Source organism: Polistes dominula, unplaced genomic scaffold, assembly GCF_049000335.1.
Source record: "Polistes dominula isolate Pdom_NZ unplaced genomic scaffold, Pdom_raw_medaka contig_15, whole genome shotgun sequence".
NCBI classification, from domain to species: Eukaryota; Metazoa; Arthropoda; class Insecta; order Hymenoptera; family Vespidae; genus Polistes; species Polistes dominula.
The window spans coordinates 6,416,106-6,437,494 of record NW_028300915.1 but is presented as its reverse complement, the minus strand read 5'-3'; the positions used below and the strand labels follow the sequence as shown (position 1 = coordinate 6,437,494).

Below are 21,389 nucleotides of genomic sequence, written 5' to 3'. Positions count from 1 at the left end.
TTTTGAAAGAATGTATAATTACAAATTCTATTCTTAAATATTTATCATAAAAATATTTGTAGTATATAAAGTAATATTAGAAATATATTTATTGTTTAATTATTAGATGTTTTTGAAATTGTATATAAAAAAATTCATAGTTATTTTCAAATTTTATTCGCATTAACCTACTAAAAGTACAAAATCAGTAGAATTTTTTAACGATTCCTGGCACGAGGACACGGTTGATCGTGGAAGTAATCTGCCCGCAATGAAACCAACCTCGAGTGTTCCCAAGTGAAACCCAATGCAGAGAATTGGGAACAATCTGTAAGTTAGATTTTCGCTTAGAGGCATCAACGATGTCCGATATCATTGATTTGTGGCAGCATTCCAAATTACACTTTTCAACGAACATTTCTTTTTTTTCTTTTTATTTTTTTTATTTTTACGATTACACAAACATTTAATCTTGCAATTTTAGCTATATTCGATGGTAACGTTCTCATAGTATGCCAAAATTAGAATTAATTTGCACATCAATTAGTTATTTCATTCTTTTTTTTTATTCGAACGTATATATTATTGGGTTCAGTTAAAGAAATGAAGTGCAATATATATATATATAATATTTTAACTAATATTATTTATTGTAGTTCGGAGAGAAATATATGATAGTTTATTTAATTATGGTGTCAAGCGGTATTTACAAATGCTTACAAAAATATAAGGCCGACTGACTGACTAACTGATAAACTGACTGATTTGCAGAATGACTGATATACAAATAATACGCAGACGGATATACAGACAGTCAGACTAAGGACGCTTTCTTACTTTCTTTCACATATTTATATCAGATAAGAGTAACACCCCTTTGGAGAGTGAAGAAGATTATGAATCTTATCGACCAATAGCAGAAGGATCCACCACCTATAGTCCACTGATGGATACAGCTTTTGTTTTTGATAAAGATCGTAGTGAAAATCACATGTATAAAGGAACTTTGTCTAGAATAAAGGAATATCATTTTTCCTTATGGTATCGCATGTGTTTACATAAGAATCCGAAACCACTTAAAGGGCCCGACACCGCACAACAGTTTTCGTCGCGCCAATATGTCTGGATAATTCTGAAGTTTGTTATGGATTTTATGGCCTTCCCAGAATATTTTTCTTATTCTCTGCGTAGAGTTTTCTTTCACTAAGATCGGTAGCGTATTTAAAACAGAAATATACAGATAAAACAGAAATTTCGAATATACATATATCGTTCGAACTGATTAGATTTATACTGTAAATCAATAAATAACTTTATCAAAAATATAAGAATTTGAAATTATGTTAGCTACTTTAGAATGTAATAATGCATAGGTTCAGTTAACTAAATAAGGATGTTCTTCTCTCTCTCTTATGATAAATTTGAGTATATTCAGCGTCATAACCGTAAATTACGATCAGAATATAATCTGATCGTTCGCTACGATGAAAAAGAGTCATTAAAATAAAAACGTATTTCTTTTTCTGTTCGATAGGTATAAGGATTCGTAATGTAGGTACCGTTCGACTAGTACGAGCTTTACACGCAAGGTCGTTGATAACTTGATGAAAATGAGAAAGAGAGAAAGAGAGTAGTGTGTAATTTCATAGTATATATCCAGACATGACGCGGTGTAATGTATAATCATTATAAGGTATTATTTCAAGTCTGATGTTTGTACGTGTGCGTGTTCGTATGTGCGTTTAAATACGCGCACGTACGTTAACAGTAATGTATATATACATATAATTTTTTTTTTTTCAAGAGTAAAAGGAGAGTCCTTCATCACGTTCGGTGTGGACACGCCATATTTTCCAATACAGAAATCTGTGAAAGGAATGAGTTTCGTCCGTTGATATATGGCACCACTCAAGGCGCATAAGCGCTCGTAATTCATGATATTATCAGATCTAGATACGTGGCTGTGTAAAATGAGGAGTAGACAGCGTCGATGTAAGCTTTGGAAAGGTTTTGAAAGATATAGGAGACGTGGTACTAAAACGTAGAACAGAGTAAATGGAAGTTCTTGACGTTGAAAGGAAAAGAGACAATGTTTGAGTATAGGAAAAATTTGTCTACCTACTAGTGTTGAAACTCTTGATATAACGTAAGCGCATTATCCAAGTTTACACAAATGCCTTTATCGTTGCTTCATATTCAGATTTTAATTTAGTACCCGAATAAAGAACTGTTTTAATATACAAAATATACGAATTCTTATATAAAGTTATTGTCTTAATGCTTCATGTCGTAATTTTTTAAATATTTTTTTTTATTTTAATTTATAATTTAAAATATAGAATGAGAAATTTTTTTTTTCTAATACTTTGCCTATTTTCAATTGGTAAGATAATTATTGTTATGATTTTTAATGAGTACACATTGTACGAATAAGAACTTTTAATATAAATAAAGTTTAATTTATATGATAAACACGAAGTAAATGAAATTATGAGCTTCGTTAGAGGAATTAAGTTTTTAACTCTACTTATAATTAGAGCGAATAAATAATTACGGTACGAATACATGTATTTGGACGTTTGGACTTAAATCGAGGAAAGAATTTAGATTCGGCTCTGCCTGTTTCGAAGATGTACCCTCGAATTTGCGGGCTACAAAAGAACGACCGTGTACGTGCCTTGTATCAGAAACTTCGGACTCAGTTACGTTTTTCTTGCACCCATACGCTCACCGCATCTTTTATTGGGCTTCCTCCTCTACTCTTTCAACCTTTCTTCCTCCTCCTTTATCACTTCGTAACGCTCTAAATCCAAGAGGTAAATTTTCTACAGGAAAAGGTCGAGGCTTTGCTTCGTTGCTATTTTCTTAGTTAAAGGCAATAGATAAATCGAATCGTAAAGATAAATCGAACATCGCCGAACATTTAGAGGTTGTTAGAATTGTATCAAACAATGTTTCCTCTAATTTCGATATAATTTTTTTCCATTAATAAATAAATAAATAAATATATATATATGTGGGATTCATGAAAAAAATTGGACCGCTGGAGACTGGACCGGGACTCGAACCACGGATCTTTCGCTTTCCGAGCGACTGCTCTTTTTAACCAATTGAGCTATCCAGGGCCCACCGACCAATCCTTCTCACGAATACCCGGTAAGTTTGGCAAGGAGGCGCTCGTCCCACATATATATATATATATATATATATATATATATAATAATATTATTTATCAATTAAAGTTTTCGTATACGTTCGTTCTATCATTTTATCTTATTTAACATTTGCTTCGTAAAAATCAAAATTCTACAAAAAAAGAAACATTTCCTTTAATATAAAAGGAAGATTGAAAAATTCATTCCTTTTGAAACCATATAACAAGTGAATACCTAGTTTACAGAATTACCGGTACTACAAGAAGAAACAAGTCTCAGAAAATTTCTATTATATCCAAGAGACACACGTATCCTGTCAGCGTGAGTTAATGGAATTTCTATAGATAATATTTCGAAAAGAGAAAACCCGAAGCGCGAGGAAGTTTCTCTGGAAACGGATATAAAAGTTCTTCTTTGTCTTGCCGTTGTAGATCCGTGGCTTTCCGTAGTCTCTCTGTAGCCGGTAGAACCGATTATCGTTCCGGAAGAGTAGACAAACCCAGGAGAGCCAGGTAAGACGTTATCGAAATTCTTTCGTGTTGCGAATATACTAACGTTGCTTGGATACAGACTTCGATATATCGATAGGAATTCAATGATTTAAAAAACCGGGCTTAGTCCTTGAAGGAACTCCTGATCACGTATCTTTTGGCACGATCAAATAAATCATTGAATATTTCAAAGCTACCATCCTCTTTGTCTATGCAAATATTCCTTAAATTTCTTCGTGGAGAAGAACAAGTGAAAAATACTTTCAAGATACCCTATTTTGATAACATTTTTCGTATTTCAATCTTTTCACTTAATACTTAATGTTTAGTTTTCAGAGAAGTATACATAACATTATTGAGACAAAATTAAATTTATATAAATCTAGGAAAAGAAAAACTTTTCATCTGTCGACTTTTTTACAATTTTGACTTTATGAACGTTTAAGTATTGTATTTCAAAAAAAAAAATCGTACGAAATCAACGTTTATTGGACAATTGGTAAATGAGTTAATGATTGCTATATTTCTTTTCATTGACAATAGTTACGGATATGGGTTCATCTTTATCTAAAAATATATATTAATTTTCAAATAGAAAGATCAAAGACGTCTAGGAAGGACCATTACATCAGATTATGTTTTAAGAAGTTTCATTGAAAAAAAAGAAAGCAATGAAAAGTCAAAAGGGTGACAAAAGGGAGAAAGAGGGTCGTCTTTGGTGAAAACGTAGTCGTGAATAAACTGAGCCAGTCAGATTTAACGACGTCCTTCAAGGGTTTAATGTCTCGTTACGATGAACTTTCGTTGCTTCTTTTCCATCCTTTTCAGTATATACTGTTTTCAAAAAGGACTCTTAGGTAAAAAGAAAAGTAGACAGGAAATGGGAAGAAAAAGGAAGATCATTTTCTTAAGAAGCTTACGAGATAATTTATCTCTTCGTTACATATAACATCGTTAGTTAATTAAATCCTTTGATTAGGTGTCTTCTCGACGGCGTTACGCGAGCTTACTTAAACTTTACTTTTTGAAGATTCTTATCATTGTTTGTGTTATCTTTCGTAAGTATTTAATATCGACAAACTCTGACGCTTAAACAGAAAGAGAATCTTATAAACATTAAATGTAAGTATTGTAATAAATACTTTACATTGTTATAAATATTAAACTAATTGTTTAATTAAATGATAAGGTTTTCATTAAAACGAATATAAATGAATCTTATAACAGTTTCATATAAAATTAATTTTATAGAAGAAAGTTTATTAGTGACATTTATCTTTGGATAAAGATTTTAGTTGTTACTAAAAAATTAATCGAATGACTATTAAAGGAATATCTTTTTTAAAGGGTCACAATATTCTTTTCGATAGAAATGTAGGACGATTGCGATCGATAACAACGACAGAGTGCGAATAAGCATCGTTTGGCGAATGTGGTCATCCAGTAGTTACAAGCTGGTGTGGTCGAACAGCAGTAATAGAGCTGCCTGTAGTTGGTCAGTAGTAAGAGAGCACCTGTGGTCAGGTTAGTATCGGCTTCTGCTATGGTCAGATGCGAGTAATGATTCTACTTGAATACAATCGTATTCTTTTTATACGCATTTTCCTTTATAACTTGAACATAGTTACTCAACAAATTATTTGTATTAAAGTGTTACGATAGAGCTTGATAAAAATCTTATTTAACAAAATTTTTCATTTGCTATATTCGTTTTCAAAATATAATACTTTTTACGGTAGTTATATGTTTCTTTAAATGAATTGTGTTTTATTAATAAATTATTCATATTATAATCGCGCGCGAGAAAGGTATACGTTGTGATTGACGTTAAATATCTCTTTCTTTTCACAAATGTCAATATCGCGGTCAGATTTGAACAGTAAAGGTGAACTTTATTAATTGAAGTAAGCCATTTAATGCTGAGAATATTAATTCTTTGCGTGCAAAAGCAACGCTCTTACCGAGACTTTGTTTGAACGCATATAGGATGGTAGCACTCTGTCAACATTTGACCGACGTTCAAGAGAGATAATATATTCTCTGGTTCAACATACTTCATTTCACGACAGGTAGGAAGGTTGAGTCTCAAAGCACGCGGCTCGAGTGTTTCATGTGAGCAAACACATGGATAATTGTGAGCTTTTCTCGAACTTTACTTGGATACATTAAATATCTTTGTAGTTTGAATACAAGAAAATGCTTAGATATCTCTTTAATATTTCTTTATTCTTATGATATCAAATGCATTGGAAATAAGATATATATATATATATTATCTATGAGAATGAGAAAATAATAGGAAAATTTTAGTAGAATATAAGGGTAGGATTCGATTGTGGTGCTTGATTCAGGGCCAACCAAGCGACAGGATACGTTTCTACCTTGACACCTGGAACAGATCCAAACTTAACTCCATTGGTGGGGGACTTCAAACTTATGCCGTCTGCAGACTCCAAAAATTATTGTTCAGCCGCGTCAGCAGCTACGGTGTTTGTTTTCATCTTTCCATTCTGGCCCTCCAATCTTTGTTCACTGTCTATTCTTTTTACTATTTCACCTCTTACACTTTCTTTATATTTCCTTTCTTCTCTCTTTCTCTCTCCCTCTCTCTCTTCTATATATGTGTACCAACTAGTACGTGTGCGTTCGACATACCTCCGACCTGATTTGCCTTCCAGGGACAAGAGCCAGAAGCGAAGCTGCTTATCACGATGAGCGTTCTATTCAAAGCAGGGGTTGTTTCATGAAACGTTTGCTCTTACAGCGAGTAGATATACGTGTAGTATATGTATATACCAAAGTGTTAGGAGTATAAAGTGATTTGGCAAAGATCAGACGAAACCCGATTATCCAACAAGAATGAAGATTAGATTTTTTAAATGGATTTGGCAGAGATTATACAATCTCAGTTATATACTCTGTCTGTACCCGTAGTATTTATTTATACTTTTTTCTTTGATTCATTATGTTACCCTTAAACACTTTTCTTTTTCAGCAAAATCTGTATTTAATAATTATAACAGAAATGTTGTTATATTGCTTATCAAATTCTTACATTGAAGTCATATTTTCATAAAGTATCAATGTTAAATAAAAAGAAAGTAGGAACAATGAAATTCAAGATAAGTGCACGAATTAACTTATTTTAATTTTTCTTTTTTAGATTGAACTATCTGATGTCAGGCCTGACGCCGACGTGGTATCACGCAACGAATGTTGCGTTGCACGCCGCAGCATGCGTTTTAGTGACCAGAGTGAGCTTAACTGTGGCGTCGCTTCGTCCCGGATTCGCGGCATTGACAGGATTGTTATTTGCCGCACATCCTATTCACACAGAGGCCGTAAGTAGGAATTTAATAAGTTAGTAAAATGAATTTTTCTTCTAGGTCGTCTTTTTTTTGTACTATATCTAAACAATTTTTAATTAAAACGTCATATTTTATTTTCAGAAAATTTTTCGGTATTTAAAATTTAAATATATATCTTATATAAATATTTTATATTTTTTTCTTTTTAAAATAAGTACAAACGTAAATTTACATCGTTAGCTAAACATATAATATCGAGTAAAAGTATAATAGAATAAACGTAGATATAGAAAGTTATATTTTCTATGTTAAATGATAATGTATGGTAATCCAAGGATTTTATATAAAATATTAGCGGTTATCTACGGATATTTAGATGCTATTAAGGAATATCGAGTCTGACGAAATGATTTTCATGAGATCAAGGACAACTTGGATTCGAGTAAACGACTACGGCGAACGATTAGCATCCTACTGGGAGTTCTATAGGAGTATGAGGGTTCTTGTTAATAGTTAATAATCCGCCTTAATGGATACTTTGTTTAAAGTGTCTGCTTACGCGCAACGTTGGTATTAAGTGCAAGTAACATCGGATTTTCGTTAAGCCGATCAAAGCGTCAGGAAGACCAATAGGAGAAGCAGTCAGTGAGTGTAGCGGAGGAGGATGAAAGGTAGGAGTGAACAATGAAATTCGACGACGATGATAACGACGTTGGTCTACTTAACCTGCTTCGGTTAAGCGCATAACGCTTGGTTCGTTGTGTTCATTGGCCCTGTTGAGGCTATCTGCTATTTCAGACGACGAGAATTTCGGCCTTGGATGGGAGAGTGAAGTGGGATGACCGGAAAGAGGTTGCGATTGGGGTTGGGGTTCAGGTTTGGGTTGGGGTTTGATAAGGGAGCAGCGCTACCACCAGATCGATGTGACGATGATTACAAAGGATTACGGCATTTTCGTCTGATATCAAAATCGCTCCGAACGTAGCTTATTTTCTGGTTTGGTGTTTTCATCTCTTCTTCTCTCTTCCTATTAATAGATAAAGCTAAAGAGAAATCCTGCTAAGCGATAACGTTCCATGACATGCTTGCAAATGGACATTAATGCAAAATTAATCCCATCTCAAAAATATAATCGCATTTTTCAAATTTATCTTTTATTCGTAAATATATTTTGATTATTTATTGCTATTCGTAAGGTTTAATCAGACAAATTGTAGAAGATGGCTAAAATAAATTCATATGAATTCATTAGATATTATAGATTTTGTAATATAATATATGTAAATAGTATTTATTGTATGTAAAATAGAATACAATTTTAAATTATTGAATTGTTTATATAATACATTTTACTTATTCCTTATTATATATTTTGTTTTATATAGAACATTTTTTTTCTTTATCTTAATTCGACAATTTTTTGTAGTAATCTACTTACAATGAATTCGGAGAATTGCGTAAAATAAAAATACACATTTATCTTTGTGCAACGAATTATTAGACCATTCACCGATCTCTATCAAAGAGAATTACCAATGGCACACAACATCGATTCGCGCGTTCTGACCACTCATTATGAGAGCAGCCAACTCGGCCGGTCACGCACCGCATCCGTTTACATCAGGTGCGTGCATTATCGCTATTGCGTGTACGTCTGTCTTTCGCTGACCGCGTTCACTCAGTTATCATAGTGTATGTCAGATAAAGAAGTCAGATATTATTTACTACCCGTAAAATCTGGATAACAATCTGTCGTCCGTTTAAGTCCACCAATGTTATAACTTTTTCTATTTTGCATAGTACGGAATAACTCTTAAACATTCTTTACATTTTTTTCTTACGTGTTTCTTCAAAGTATGGAATAACTTCGAAAATAACAATTCTGTCGTTTATTATTTTCTTCCTTTTATTATTTTTTTTTTTATTAGCAATAATGCAGGGTTCGGAAATAATATATGCAATGGTGCGTTAATATTGTTTTTCTATCTGCAAAATATTATAAATAAGATTTTAATAAATGAATAAAATTTTTAAGGAAAAAGAAATTACAATCATCATACGTTAAATCGTATCTAAAGTATTTTCAATAATAGCATTAAGTAATCATGATGAATGGTTAATTTAATGCGTTACAGTTTACAGACTTGACCTATGGATCGTGCGATTCAAGTAGATAGACATTTACGAATGGCACGGTGTTACTACTCCTCGATCGACTAGCATCGCTCGGTTGGTGTCTGTTAAAATGATCAAACTGTGAAAGCGCAGTCCGCTTCCGGTTGTCGGATTAAGCCTTTGGTCAGGTGCTGAAAGGAAACTCGGTAATTAAGTGCGACGCCGTCGAAGCGCTTGATCCTAATGTAAACGGACACAGACAAAGGAATCGGGCTGATTTGGAATAGGAAAGTGAACTGATCTATCAAGAGAATAAGAGAGGGGAAGGAAGAGAGATAGAAAGAGAGAGGGGGGAGGAGAAAGAGAAAAAGAGGAGGGAGATGGGAAACCTTTGGGATTTGTTGCTCGACGACGATTCGGATCGGAAAATACTGACGATCGATCGATCAACAATGCTTGAGCTTTTCTTGTTCGTTTTGTAGGGCGAGTTTTCATTCGGTACATAGTCCTTAATTCTCGTTAATGATCTAAAGTCGGTCGTGCGTTAATGATCGATAACAGCAGCAGCAGCTTCTTGTAAAAATCTTTTTCGTAATTTTTTATTTTCTCTTTTCGTATCAAATAAAAAAAAAAAAAAGAAAATTTAATAAGCTGAGAATAATTAATCAAATCGTTAATCGAATCAATAATCTTTCCGTCAGTAACCTATACAATTTTTTTTAATTTGTTTTTTCTTAATTAATACAAATAGTACGAAAAATTACGAGAAATCGTATGTTAAATTTTAAAATATAAGACGAGAATCACACGGGCGTATTTTATACTAATAATTATCAGTTTTTAAATTTTTTGGTGGGGGGTGGGGGGAGGAGTGATCGCTCGTGCGATATTATTCTTATCATTTAATTATTTTTAATTACTCGTTAGACGAATATTTTCTTCGGCTCGTATGTCTCATTTTGAATTTCCAACATCGTGAGAATCGGAGATAAGGAAAAAGTTTTGTTTACTGGTAAATATCGATTTACACATTGGCACGGTAGATAGCAAAAGGATCTAAACGTAATCATGATGGTTTCAGATGCAGGAACGACTGTGCAGTCGCGTAGCATATAATTGCAAGAAAAGTTATTTTCGCGCAATTAACTTCGAGAGAAATATATGTATATTCGTTAAGGACGAAGGTCGTTTGTCACAAAGGATGCTTTTCCGTTTCGCTGAAGTTGAAGGGTCTGTAATTTGACCCCTTAGTCATTCGTGTTATGTCGGAAGAAGGGGCTTCGAAAGTTTCGAAACGACGATAAACACCCCCTATTAAAGGTGCACCGATCGATATGTTTCCTTTAACTCTCTCTCTCTCTCTCTTCCCCCCTCCCTTTTCTGCCTCTTCTTTCTCTTTCTCTCTATTTCGCTTTCTCTGCTTTTCCTAACTTTACCCTTTCCTTCCATTTCTTCATCGTTTTCTTCCCTGTTCGTTTAAAGGAACATCGGGTCGCTGCCTTTGAATTAGTTCATTTCCTACTCCACTAACTCCGGTGGTATCGAAAATGATGATAAACGCCAGCCATTTATATCGAAGAATTTCAAAAGCCTCGAAGAGTTCATCCGTCTACATAATTGGGAGTCGATTGACTTTGAAACCTTTTTCTTGAGACTTTTTCACTTCGTCCTTTCTCTCCTTCCATTTTTCTCGTGAGAATCGACTAAGTCGTTTAAAATACAGATATTCTATTAAATATTTCTATATATAATATATAAAGACATGTGTATTTTATATAGGTGTTAACTTTCAATTTTGGAGAGCTAATAATATTATCAACGTATTTTTAAATATTTATGGTTCTGTTTGATTATTTCTTCTTTCCGGATAATAATTTTCTATCTTTCATTTTTTTCCGATAATCTATTAGAAATTTTCATGAAAAATACAAACTTAGCTGATAATATTTGACGAGAGTATCGGATCTTTTTTCAATATTCTTTTATTCCTTCTGGCTATCGACGATATTCGATATTATAAATAAAACGTAAAATTAAAACCTATGATTATTTTCTTCTAAGTACAAATACTTAATTACATAATTTGTAATATTTCTAAAAATATAATTTTATTAGTGTATTTCGCAAAGAAAGATGAATAATATTTTACGTAACGTAATGAATAAAAATAATGCAAAATTACATTGGACGAATTTTAAGAAGATTTATGCGATTTAAGCAGACTCGTCAGTGCTCACAATTTTATTTCTTCTAATATCATTGAATATACAGGTTGAAGTAAAGCTCAACGGAAGTTACGACAGCCGGTGTTTGAGAGGATGGAAATTCAAAGCTCTGAGTAACAAGTGCAGAAAAGTTAGTGCTTAATTCCGGTTGGTACGATTCTTGCATAATTTTCCAAGTTACACGGGCCGTTAAACCGTGTCGTTACTAATGTAAGCTATCTATAGTTCGTCTATATAGTAGTAGTATGCCGTTACTTTGTAAAGACGACAGTGCCGTTAGCACTTCGCGATTAAATACTTAATTTTCCAAGTAAGCAAGTGATAGACGTGTTCTACGGGCGTATTTCAACACACGAACGTTGTAATGTAAACGTGACGTGTCAGAATGCGATCGTTCGTCGTGTTGCTTTTCGTGTGGCAACGCTATTCAGCCAGAAGTGTCACGAGTAATCGATACTTCGTTTTAACGACTCCTTCATGTTCTGCATTTTTATCGGGAATAAGGGAGGAATATTAAAATCGAAATTGTTGCGTACATTAACGCAAACATCAAAGATACGTTTAAGTGATAGGGGTAGGTGATATAACATTAGAGAAAGAAATAAAAAAACAGGGACAAAGTAAAATAGAATAAAATATAATAAGATGAAATAATAGTTAAAAAAAGAAAATTAGATGTTTTGAAATATTTCTATAGAAAATTCGTTAGAGAGATTTTTTTGGTTTTTAAATAAGAAGGAACGTAGTGTAAAGTAAAAGTGAGAAAGTGATAAGGAAGACAGGAAGAAAGGATGAAAAAATGAAAGGAAAATAAAACAAAGAGAGAAACTATGGAACAAAAAAGTAGGCAAATAATGAAGAGAGGGGAAAAGAAGAGAGATGGTGAAGGTGTTAGTTAAGAGCCTTAGAAAAAGTTGAACGTTTTAGCGGGAAAGGAAATGATGATAAGTCGAGCTATGAATGTATTCTCTATTTACCTCTTCGAGAAGGTAAAGGATGATCATCGTGAGCAAGAACATTTTCAATGTATTGTTCGATTTTTCCATTTCCATGAAATCATTCAGAAAATCGTAGGCGCTTCTTTCTATTGCTTTGAAATGTGTCCTACTCAACTATTTTTCAATCTCTCATCATTGTAAATATGTATCTCTGTATCCATTTAACAAGAATACAATCCATTTTACATTGAATACGTAATTTTTCTCTTGAATATCGAATTCATTAAGAATAATTTGATTCATATTTTAAATAATTGATACGCAGGCTTCGTATTATTCTACATTCTACTAATACTTTATTTTATACGAGAATGTTCTTTTTATGTTTTTTTTTTCCATTAATTATCATGTTATCTATTAAGGAAGATTTCTTCTTTTTTACGTATAAAAATTGTATAAATATTTCATTCGAAATAACATAGAAAGGAAATCTCGATTCAATGAAAGCATGATTCTCCGTATGAAACAATACTCCCTTCCCCTCCCAATAAGTCCTGATGAGTACAGAGAACTTGTGATTCCTATTCTACGTAAAATACTTTTTCTATCTATATCTACTACAAGAATAGTGATATTTATCCAGCTTAGCGTTTGGCGATACGACTTTAAAGAATTTCGATATCGATTCGTGCATAACTTAGGAAACTTTGGCGATGTGAACTCGGTTTAGAAGTATCGAGAGCTTCGAAAAAAGTTTCTATATCGTATCTATCCTATAGGGCTTTGAAAGAAGAAACATTTCGGGGAAAAATCGACTAAGGTATTTTATCTAAAATTCAACTGGCAAACAATAATATTGTAGAGAGAAAGTAAGAGAACGGCAAGCAGTAACATTTCGTGGAAGCATATCACCCATTTCTAAGGTCGATCTGCGAAAGAAGAAAGCATGGGTGGTCTTAGAAAGGAAACTGAAGGATATCGAGAGGGCGGGAAAACTCCAAAGAAAACGACACTGGGAGTCATTTCGGACGTCTCGTAAATAACAAGGAAATTGGAGGTAAAGAGAAGTGGATGTCTTCAAAACGAGAGCTTTATCTTCTAGCGGCTTAAAGAGAAAAGGGAATAGTCTTTTCCTATATTCTCGATTCGTTTTCAACGGCTTATATAGCTTAGCAAATATATGAGATACTTAACGTGAATCATTGGATCATTATCGCATCAACAAAACTATTTTATATTACAACGTTTGTAATACCGGAAATACATTGAAAAAAGAAATTTATTTCAACGATCATTATAAAGTGTTTCGATTAACGAAATTGATGTAAATTGTGTAATTTAAACAATTAGAAGAGGCATGTATGATTTATCCTGATTACTATTCCATGATTTGTTAAACAATCCGATAGGTTAACATTCATTTGTATGCATGAGTATGATGTCGAGTTTAACAGTTGTAATAATATATTTCACATCAGATACACGAGCGTGATTATTACGTAATCGAAGGATTACTTATCGATTATTTGCGACGTGTTCGTAATACGTGACGTTACTATATGAGATATTATCATAATAATTAATAGTAATATAAACAAATATCAGATATCGATAGGTAAGCTCCTTGAATTTAAACAAAATTTTAAAGACATTGATGATTATATTATATTTCCATATGTACAGATTTGTGAAATAGGAATTTCCTATTACCGGCGATTACGCTAGATAAAAAAAGCAAAAAATTGTCTAACGATAATTCGTGGGGAAGGAAACATCAGGGGAACCCTAGATAAAGTGGGTAATAGAAATTTTCGCGAGAGAGAGACTACGTTAATATATATAAAGAAAGGAAGAAACGAGGAAGGGACTTCCGGACGCCTCTTCGATTCGATTATGTTAATCGTGGACGTTCAGTCCTTAGTTCCCCTTAGCCAATTCTTTCTTTCTTTTAGAAGAAAGAATTCTCCCTTTCTTCTTTTTTTTCTTTTTGCGCGAAACTTTAAAAGACTTTGGTAGACATATTCATTATCTCGTGGCTCATCGATTCCAACGATCCTTCTTTTTCCAGTGGGAATTTAAGGATGGCGATCTGGTGGGTTCTTTCTGCCGATAGCGACATGAAAGTTGGTACTGGTGGTACCACCTTCTATTGGGAGTCGGCTGGTGGTGGCCTATCCAAGTCTATAACGACCTGAAGTTAACAGAGCCAGTTTAAAAGTGATTTATCTCTGATTTATGAAGAAAAATAGTTCTTGGGTCCGGAAAACGAAAAGTTTTTTCCGACTTTTCGGCGACGAGGCGGAAAGAATTATCGGTTGGCCACAATGGACAGTCAGTGATATCGTTTACACGTCGAGTCCCACCCACTCCTTTCCCTCCCTAAGATCGTTAGTTTTATCCGAGAAAAGATAAAGAGAAATGAATTGAGCATGAAGAATATATTTGTTTGATTTTTTGATATCTTTATCGAACAACAAATTTCCTTTTTTTTTCAAATTCGAATATTTTTTTAATAGATGGAGAAGAATTGCTAAAGTAGATGGTAATCGTTAGATCTAAAGAAACGAGTATCAAGATTATTTTCAATATTTCCGACCACCTGTTGTCGGATGTTAGGTTTCTTTAAATTTTCACATGTATTTTATTCGTCGATCAATTTTATTTCCTCTTTTGATTTTATTTGATGTTATATTATATTATATTATATATCAATAATATTACCTTTCATCAGAATTATTTAAATTTTTAATGTAGATCGACATGTGGATAATAGTCATGTACGAAACCTGATTTCATATTAACGATTTATGATTGATTGGGTTAATTACTTGATGTAGAACGAAATTTCTAGTAGAACCTATTGTTCGTATAAATTTCGTTATCAGGAATATTAATATGCGTTATGAATAATTTATTTCATTTAATAATCGTTTATTTTTCAATATGTTTAGATTAAACAATTGATGTTAATAATCCTATATTTTATTAATTGCAATTCGCTATTTTACATATAATACAATTATAAGATAAATTATTTTCTATTTTTTTTTAAATTTTGTTCTTTTTATAATATTCTATCTTGAAACATAAACCGCATACGAAATTCGATCGTATAGGTTTAATTCGGCGCACGATCTCTTAGCTCAAAGCAAAAGAAGTAACTTCGTTTCTTTCGTTCTAACAGAAAACTTTTCTCTTTCATCTTTTCTAGACTTCGTTTCTTTCTTGGAACCTAACATTGAGTCACCGTTGAAAATGCATCGTGAGATTCTCCCAAAGGATGTTGGCTAAACTTTAAAAAGGACAAGACTTTCGAAAAATATTTTGCAATTTAGTGAGTTTGTGAGCGAAAAGCATAGTTGATGTTGATCGATCTGGAAATCTTATATTCCTTTGCAATTGATTTCGATTGATCGTATATTTTGGTTTTACGGATTTTCACAAAAATATGTCAAACTGATTCATTTGTTATTTGTTCTTATATTTCGAGGCCAATAATATCGATTTTCTCTTTTATTTTCATAGAATATAAATACAATTGTTTACGATTTAATGAATTAGATAATTATTTTATCATCAATATAATCACGTATTGTAATTATCTAAATGAGAATCATTTAAGAATAATATTCCTGTGTTATAAACTTTAAAATATATTTTCTTTGAAAATGCGGTGATTACTGACATAAATGATCGTCATTAGAAATGGCAAGAAAGATTATAAAAAAAACTTACGAATTTGATTCGTTTTGGGTGTCGTAAAGGAATTGGAACGATTGAAAGCGAGCAAATTTGTTCGTCTCGATGGAAAGTTAATACTCGAGCCGAGTTAAAACCTCGATCGTTACGTTTACCCTTTTCTAAAGCAACCGGAAGTAAAAGGGCATCAGCTGTCTGAGATCTTGACTTCCAAAAGGATTTTAGTTCTGATTGCGCGATTCATAACTGTGAGATTCTAGAATCTCTTTTTCTTTTACTTCTTACTTCTTACTTTTTCCTTTTACTTTGATCTTTCTTCACTTCGAAATCGGTTCGACGACGTGTGTCGGAAAAAAGGATTAAACTCGTTCGTTAAGGGATAGAAACGTGTTATTTAAACGAAAAAGCCAAGAAAAAGAAATAATATTTATCCCATTGACGATTTATATGAATGAACAATCATTTGAATGTTAACTTCGATTAATAAAAATGCAAGCATTAAAAAACCCGTAATAAAATATAATCAATTTGTATGAAAGAATTTGTAAATATTTAAACATTTAATGTATACTACTATAAAATCGAATATGTTACATTGACGTAAAAGAAAAGAGGCGGAAAGTGGATAATAAAAGGGAAAGTAATATGAAACGCAGGTGTTCACGGATAATTGAAAAAGATAAAAGTTTCTATACAAATTTTGTGTTACCAATGGCAATAGAAAAAGACGTCAAATCATAGTAACCGAGCGTTATTTGAAATCGAACATATATTATGATAATTACAGAGAGCGATAGAATTATTTTCTATATTGAAATAATCGATTGCGATTGGAAAATGATCTTATTTCTTTTTTTTTTCAAATAGCCTTGCAATATACTGTTGGAATATACAATACTAAACGTAATGTTTGCTATTATTCGATAAGTGTTTTATCTCAAATAACATTTAATCATTTTCGCTAGTTCAACTTCTAGGTTTTATTTTTAGAAAAGGTATATTATATTACATACGTCAGATACTTAAAAATATGAAAACGGTATGAAAAAAGAAAATTGCCTGAGACGCAAAAAGGGGAAAAAAATTAAATCTATTTCATATTTGTGAAAAAGTAAAATGTGTTAGCATATTTTACGTGAAAACATGTAATACCGTAACTGAGAAAGAAGAAAAAAATAGAAGAGAAGAATGAGAGAAAGAGAGAACAATATACGATAATACTGCGAAATGGAAGGAGGTGGAGGATGCTTTGAAAAGCGTGGAAAACGAAAAAAAAGTAACGTAACTCACTCGGCTATCTCGATAGTAGAATGCAAACGTTTGAGTTGCTGTAACACGTCACTTACTCATCCCCATACATTCAGTATTTGGACTTGAAACGAGTAGGAAAAAGAAATAAAAAAAGAGAAAGATAGTATCGTTTCTTTCTCTTCTTTTTTTATTTCCACGAGATTTCCTGATTGATACGGTATCGACCTTAAAGGCAAACTTTTTGGCAATACGGTGGAAGGATTGTCCTCAATTTCGTAATATTATCTATTTTACGCTGTTGCTTGGAAAAAAAACATTTCTATGAGTGTAACAACTTTATAGAGTATACGACTTTTAACAGATATTCGAAGTGTGTGCCATGGTCCTGTCAAAGTTCGCGTCTTAGTCCTGTAGGGATTTTCGAAGCGTTAATATTCACGCCTCCTCTCCCACTATTCATACCCCCACTACGTATGCCCTGTTGAACCCGCAAACAAAAACGCTCTCTCTCTTCTTCCTCTGGATGCCTACGAAGACGCTCAAATGACAAAGAATCACGAAGAACCAATTAAGAACCGACAAAGCAAGTGAAGTACACACAATTACCCTTTATATTACCACAAACCAAACCAAACAAACGAGAAATTATTTAAGTGAAGTATATAAGCACTCTTTACACTTCTATAGACGAGCAAGAGGTGAGAGATATATTAATTATTATATCCGAATTAATAACCAGGGTTTTTTTTATACCGCAAGGCTTTTTCTTATAAAGTCGAGTCGATAAAGTATTATACTTTCTATTAGCTCAACCACGTGTTTTATTTCTTATTTTAATTTAATCCTTTATCTTCCTCATTATCAATTTATCATGATTACCACACGATTCCATATTGGAGAAATTTGTGTACACAATGAGTCTTGGGAATACATTTCTTTTTTTCCGATCATTTACTTCTTTCAATACTTCGTGAAATATTTTCATCACACTCACACGCTCACGCACAGGTAATAGAAATTGTGTCGAGTTAAGTAAAATATCAACGAAGTATTATTAAAAAGGGAAACAATCATTTGAGAGTATATTAGTTTATATCTTGTTATATCGAACTCATATAAAAACGGTTAGAGGGAGAGAGAGAGAGAGAGAGAGAGAGAGAGAGAGAGAGAGAGAGAGGTTGTACTGTTAAATTTAACGTGTTCTCGCGATAAAAGATTCCAACGTTGGCGGTAGTGTAATAACAAATCCGAGAAAATCCAATGAGGGAGCTTTGCAAAAAGGGGTGCATATACGGTATAATTTAAGACGCAATTTTGAGTTTTCAGACCACGACATTAGTTGTTTGCAAAAGGAAAGTCCATCGAATTCGGTCTGGCTGAAACTGGGAAATGGTTTTATGCAAGTTGCAAGAAAAGAGGCTTGCCAGTTCCTCCCATAGGAAAAGGGCTTTGGCTCGAAGAGTGTTTACTTCGTTCGACCTTTTTCTCCCACTACATCTTCCATTCCTCGTTCCATCCTATTCCACTGTCCATGCTTCTATATTTCTCTTACTTTTTTTCTTTTTTTTTCTTTCTCAGAGCTTCTTCCAACATCGACATTTCTCCTTTTAAAGACGGCTTCAAGGCAACCAAACTTTCCTTCTCCTTTTCTTATCTAAAACCTTGTGTTCTCGTTATGTGAATATGTATATACACATGCATTTACATATACACGTATATACGTATGCATGCATGTATGTATGTATGTACTTCTAGCTACCGATGCATTATATATTTATGCGTTTATCTTTTCTTTCGGCGTTTTCTAAAAGCAGAATCTTTAAATGTTACGAAACTTTTTCAAAAATGCGATACGATCTAAATATTTTTATAGAATTATAATGACAACAGCGTAGATTATTGGTATTACAATCGTTAATTAATCTCATATCTTTAAGTATCATTCGAGACAATTAATGTCTTATTCGTAAAATGAATAACAAATGAATTATGATAAAAGTCGATGTAAAAATTAATAATCCTTTCTTTTTATTTAAAATCCATTAAGTAAATAAATTTATTAAAATAAACAATTATTAACGTATTATATTTGTATTTCTAAAAAATAACTTATTATTATATAAGCTATCCATTTCCAATAACTTTCGTGTTCCTTTTTTATTCTTTTTTTACCAAATAGGCAATTTTTTTCTACTATATAAATAAATCTTTTAAACGTTAGTGAAATGGTAGAAGAATATCGAGAAAAAGGAAAAATAAAACGGTAATTGTGGACAAACGGAGAAAAATCTTTTGATAGTATTGGGGAACGCGATAGTGATGCGGTTGTCTCGTACGGCCGATTAGACATTTCATTAAAGGATATTGCCGCTCTACGGAACGAGAAACTTTCAAGAGAGAAAGAGAGAAAGAGAGAAAGAGAGAGAAAGAGAAGGGGTGAGGTAGATAAAAGGAAGGGTCGAGGAAGTGGAAGCTCGCGATCGGATTGGTTGCCGGTTAGAAACGTGGACTTGGACCTTCTTCGGTAGGAGAAAGGAAAGGAACTTCGAACACGACGTTCTCTGGTTATTAGGTTCTCCTTGGAGAAACCAGAACCGTCCGTGCGTGCTCGAACCGCTTTGTGGATGCCGTCGATGATAGCGTGGTAACGCCGTATACGAAGAACGTACATTGCGAATTCTCTCCTTTACCAATCTTCCTGTAATAGTATTAGTAACAGATCGAAAACTATCGCGAAGAGATTCCTTTCTCGTATAACTTGGATAGAATTCGATCGGTAGGTACTTATATAGATTATAAATATTAAGTATAATTATTGATTCGATATTTTTTTCTTTTTTTTTTTAAATAAATTTATTATATTTACCTATAAAGTAATCGTACATTTGTTATTATTTCAAATAGTATTTATTATTTTTGATACAATGAATTTAAAATGAAGGTAACGAATTTATTCTTATATCAGTTTACAATTATGGACGATCGATATTTCTAAGGATAATTATCATACGATTGTTCTTAAAGTTAATAGAAAAAGTAATGTTAATTTAATGATACAAGGTATCCTATTTAATTATGCATCCTTCAAAGATCTTTAAATGTAAAAGGGAACAATGAGAAGAAAGCTACTATTTTCATGATTATAGATAACAGCAAGCAGTAACGGTGAAAATGAAGTTCAACTTTGGAGAAAAGCGATTATGCGCTTACTCTTAATTGAAACTTATTAAAGGTAGCCGAGTGCACGATACCTACTGCCATCAAGAGAATTCAATTTAATACTTTGAGTTTGCGATATCGAGAAGTAAATTTGGTAATTAAAGGGAATACTTTTGGTAAGAATGTTCGTTGCATGCGAGCTGTAATTAGAAATTAAAGATTTTCTTTGCTCGACTTAGTCGTATTTTGGATTTCTTCGTAAATTAATAGAAATGGTTAGCGTTCTTGTATGAACTCTATCTTTCTCTGTCTTTCAAGTGAATCTGATTTTTATTTCGACGAGGTGCACAAATTTATTATTATAATCGCAATTAGAGTAACATTATGTTTTTTACATTAAAAAACTTTATGGATCGATCAATCAAGGAAAAAAAGAAAAATTCTAAGATCAGTTTGTAGTTCATATTTTGCGTAGTAATTATATAATGTGAGTTTGGGAATATTTGTTAAGTTTGCATTCATAATAAAGAAAATTATGGAAGGAGTAAGCGCTCGGATAGAACGAGACTGTTTGCAAAATAAAATATAGAGGAAATGTATAATGGTAAAAAAATAAGAGAAAGCGAAAAGTAAAAATGAAAAGTAAAATAGAAAAGAAAAGAAACAAAATACCTAGTTGGTCCTTTCGTTCCCGTCGTTCACACTGCGTTACCCTTTTCTACTGCCAACTACCGAGACGAGTTTTAGACGAGGTTAACGACGTTGTTGTCAGAATACAGTTGAAAACGAAAGAAAACAAGTCAAGAATGGGAAATAGTTGCACGTTTCAAACCGTAGAAATCTTATATGAGATTTAATGTCTGTAAAAAAAAGTTGCTTCTAACATTATAGATTTTTGGCAAGATACATTATAGCCCTTTTTTTATTTTCTTTCTTATCTGGAAGATAACAGCTCTGTTTATCTTTATCTTTCTACATCATGGTACACTTTTCTTTAATAAAATCTTCTTTGTAATATTAAAGTTCTTAAACTTTCAGTTTCTCTTTACAAAAAAAAAAAAAAACATGT

At 32.6% G+C, this 21,389-nt stretch overlaps 1 protein-coding gene across 2 annotated transcripts in view; it reads left to right on the top strand.

Moving 5' to 3' along the window:
* LOC107071710 (protein O-mannosyl-transferase TMTC1) overlaps positions 1 to 21,389 on the top strand; it is a 174,325-nt gene that overhangs the window by 63,225 nt on the left and 89,711 nt on the right. For both annotated transcript variants that reach the window (XR_016175987.1, XM_015330933.2), the window contains exon 2: positions 6,789 to 6,966. Coding sequence is in view for 1 of the 2 variants with exons in the window: in XM_015330933.2 (XP_015186419.1) it covers positions 6,789 to 6,966 (178 nt within the window). In the remaining variant the exon portion in view is untranslated. The remainder of the gene's footprint in view (positions 1 to 6,788; positions 6,967 to 21,389) is intronic.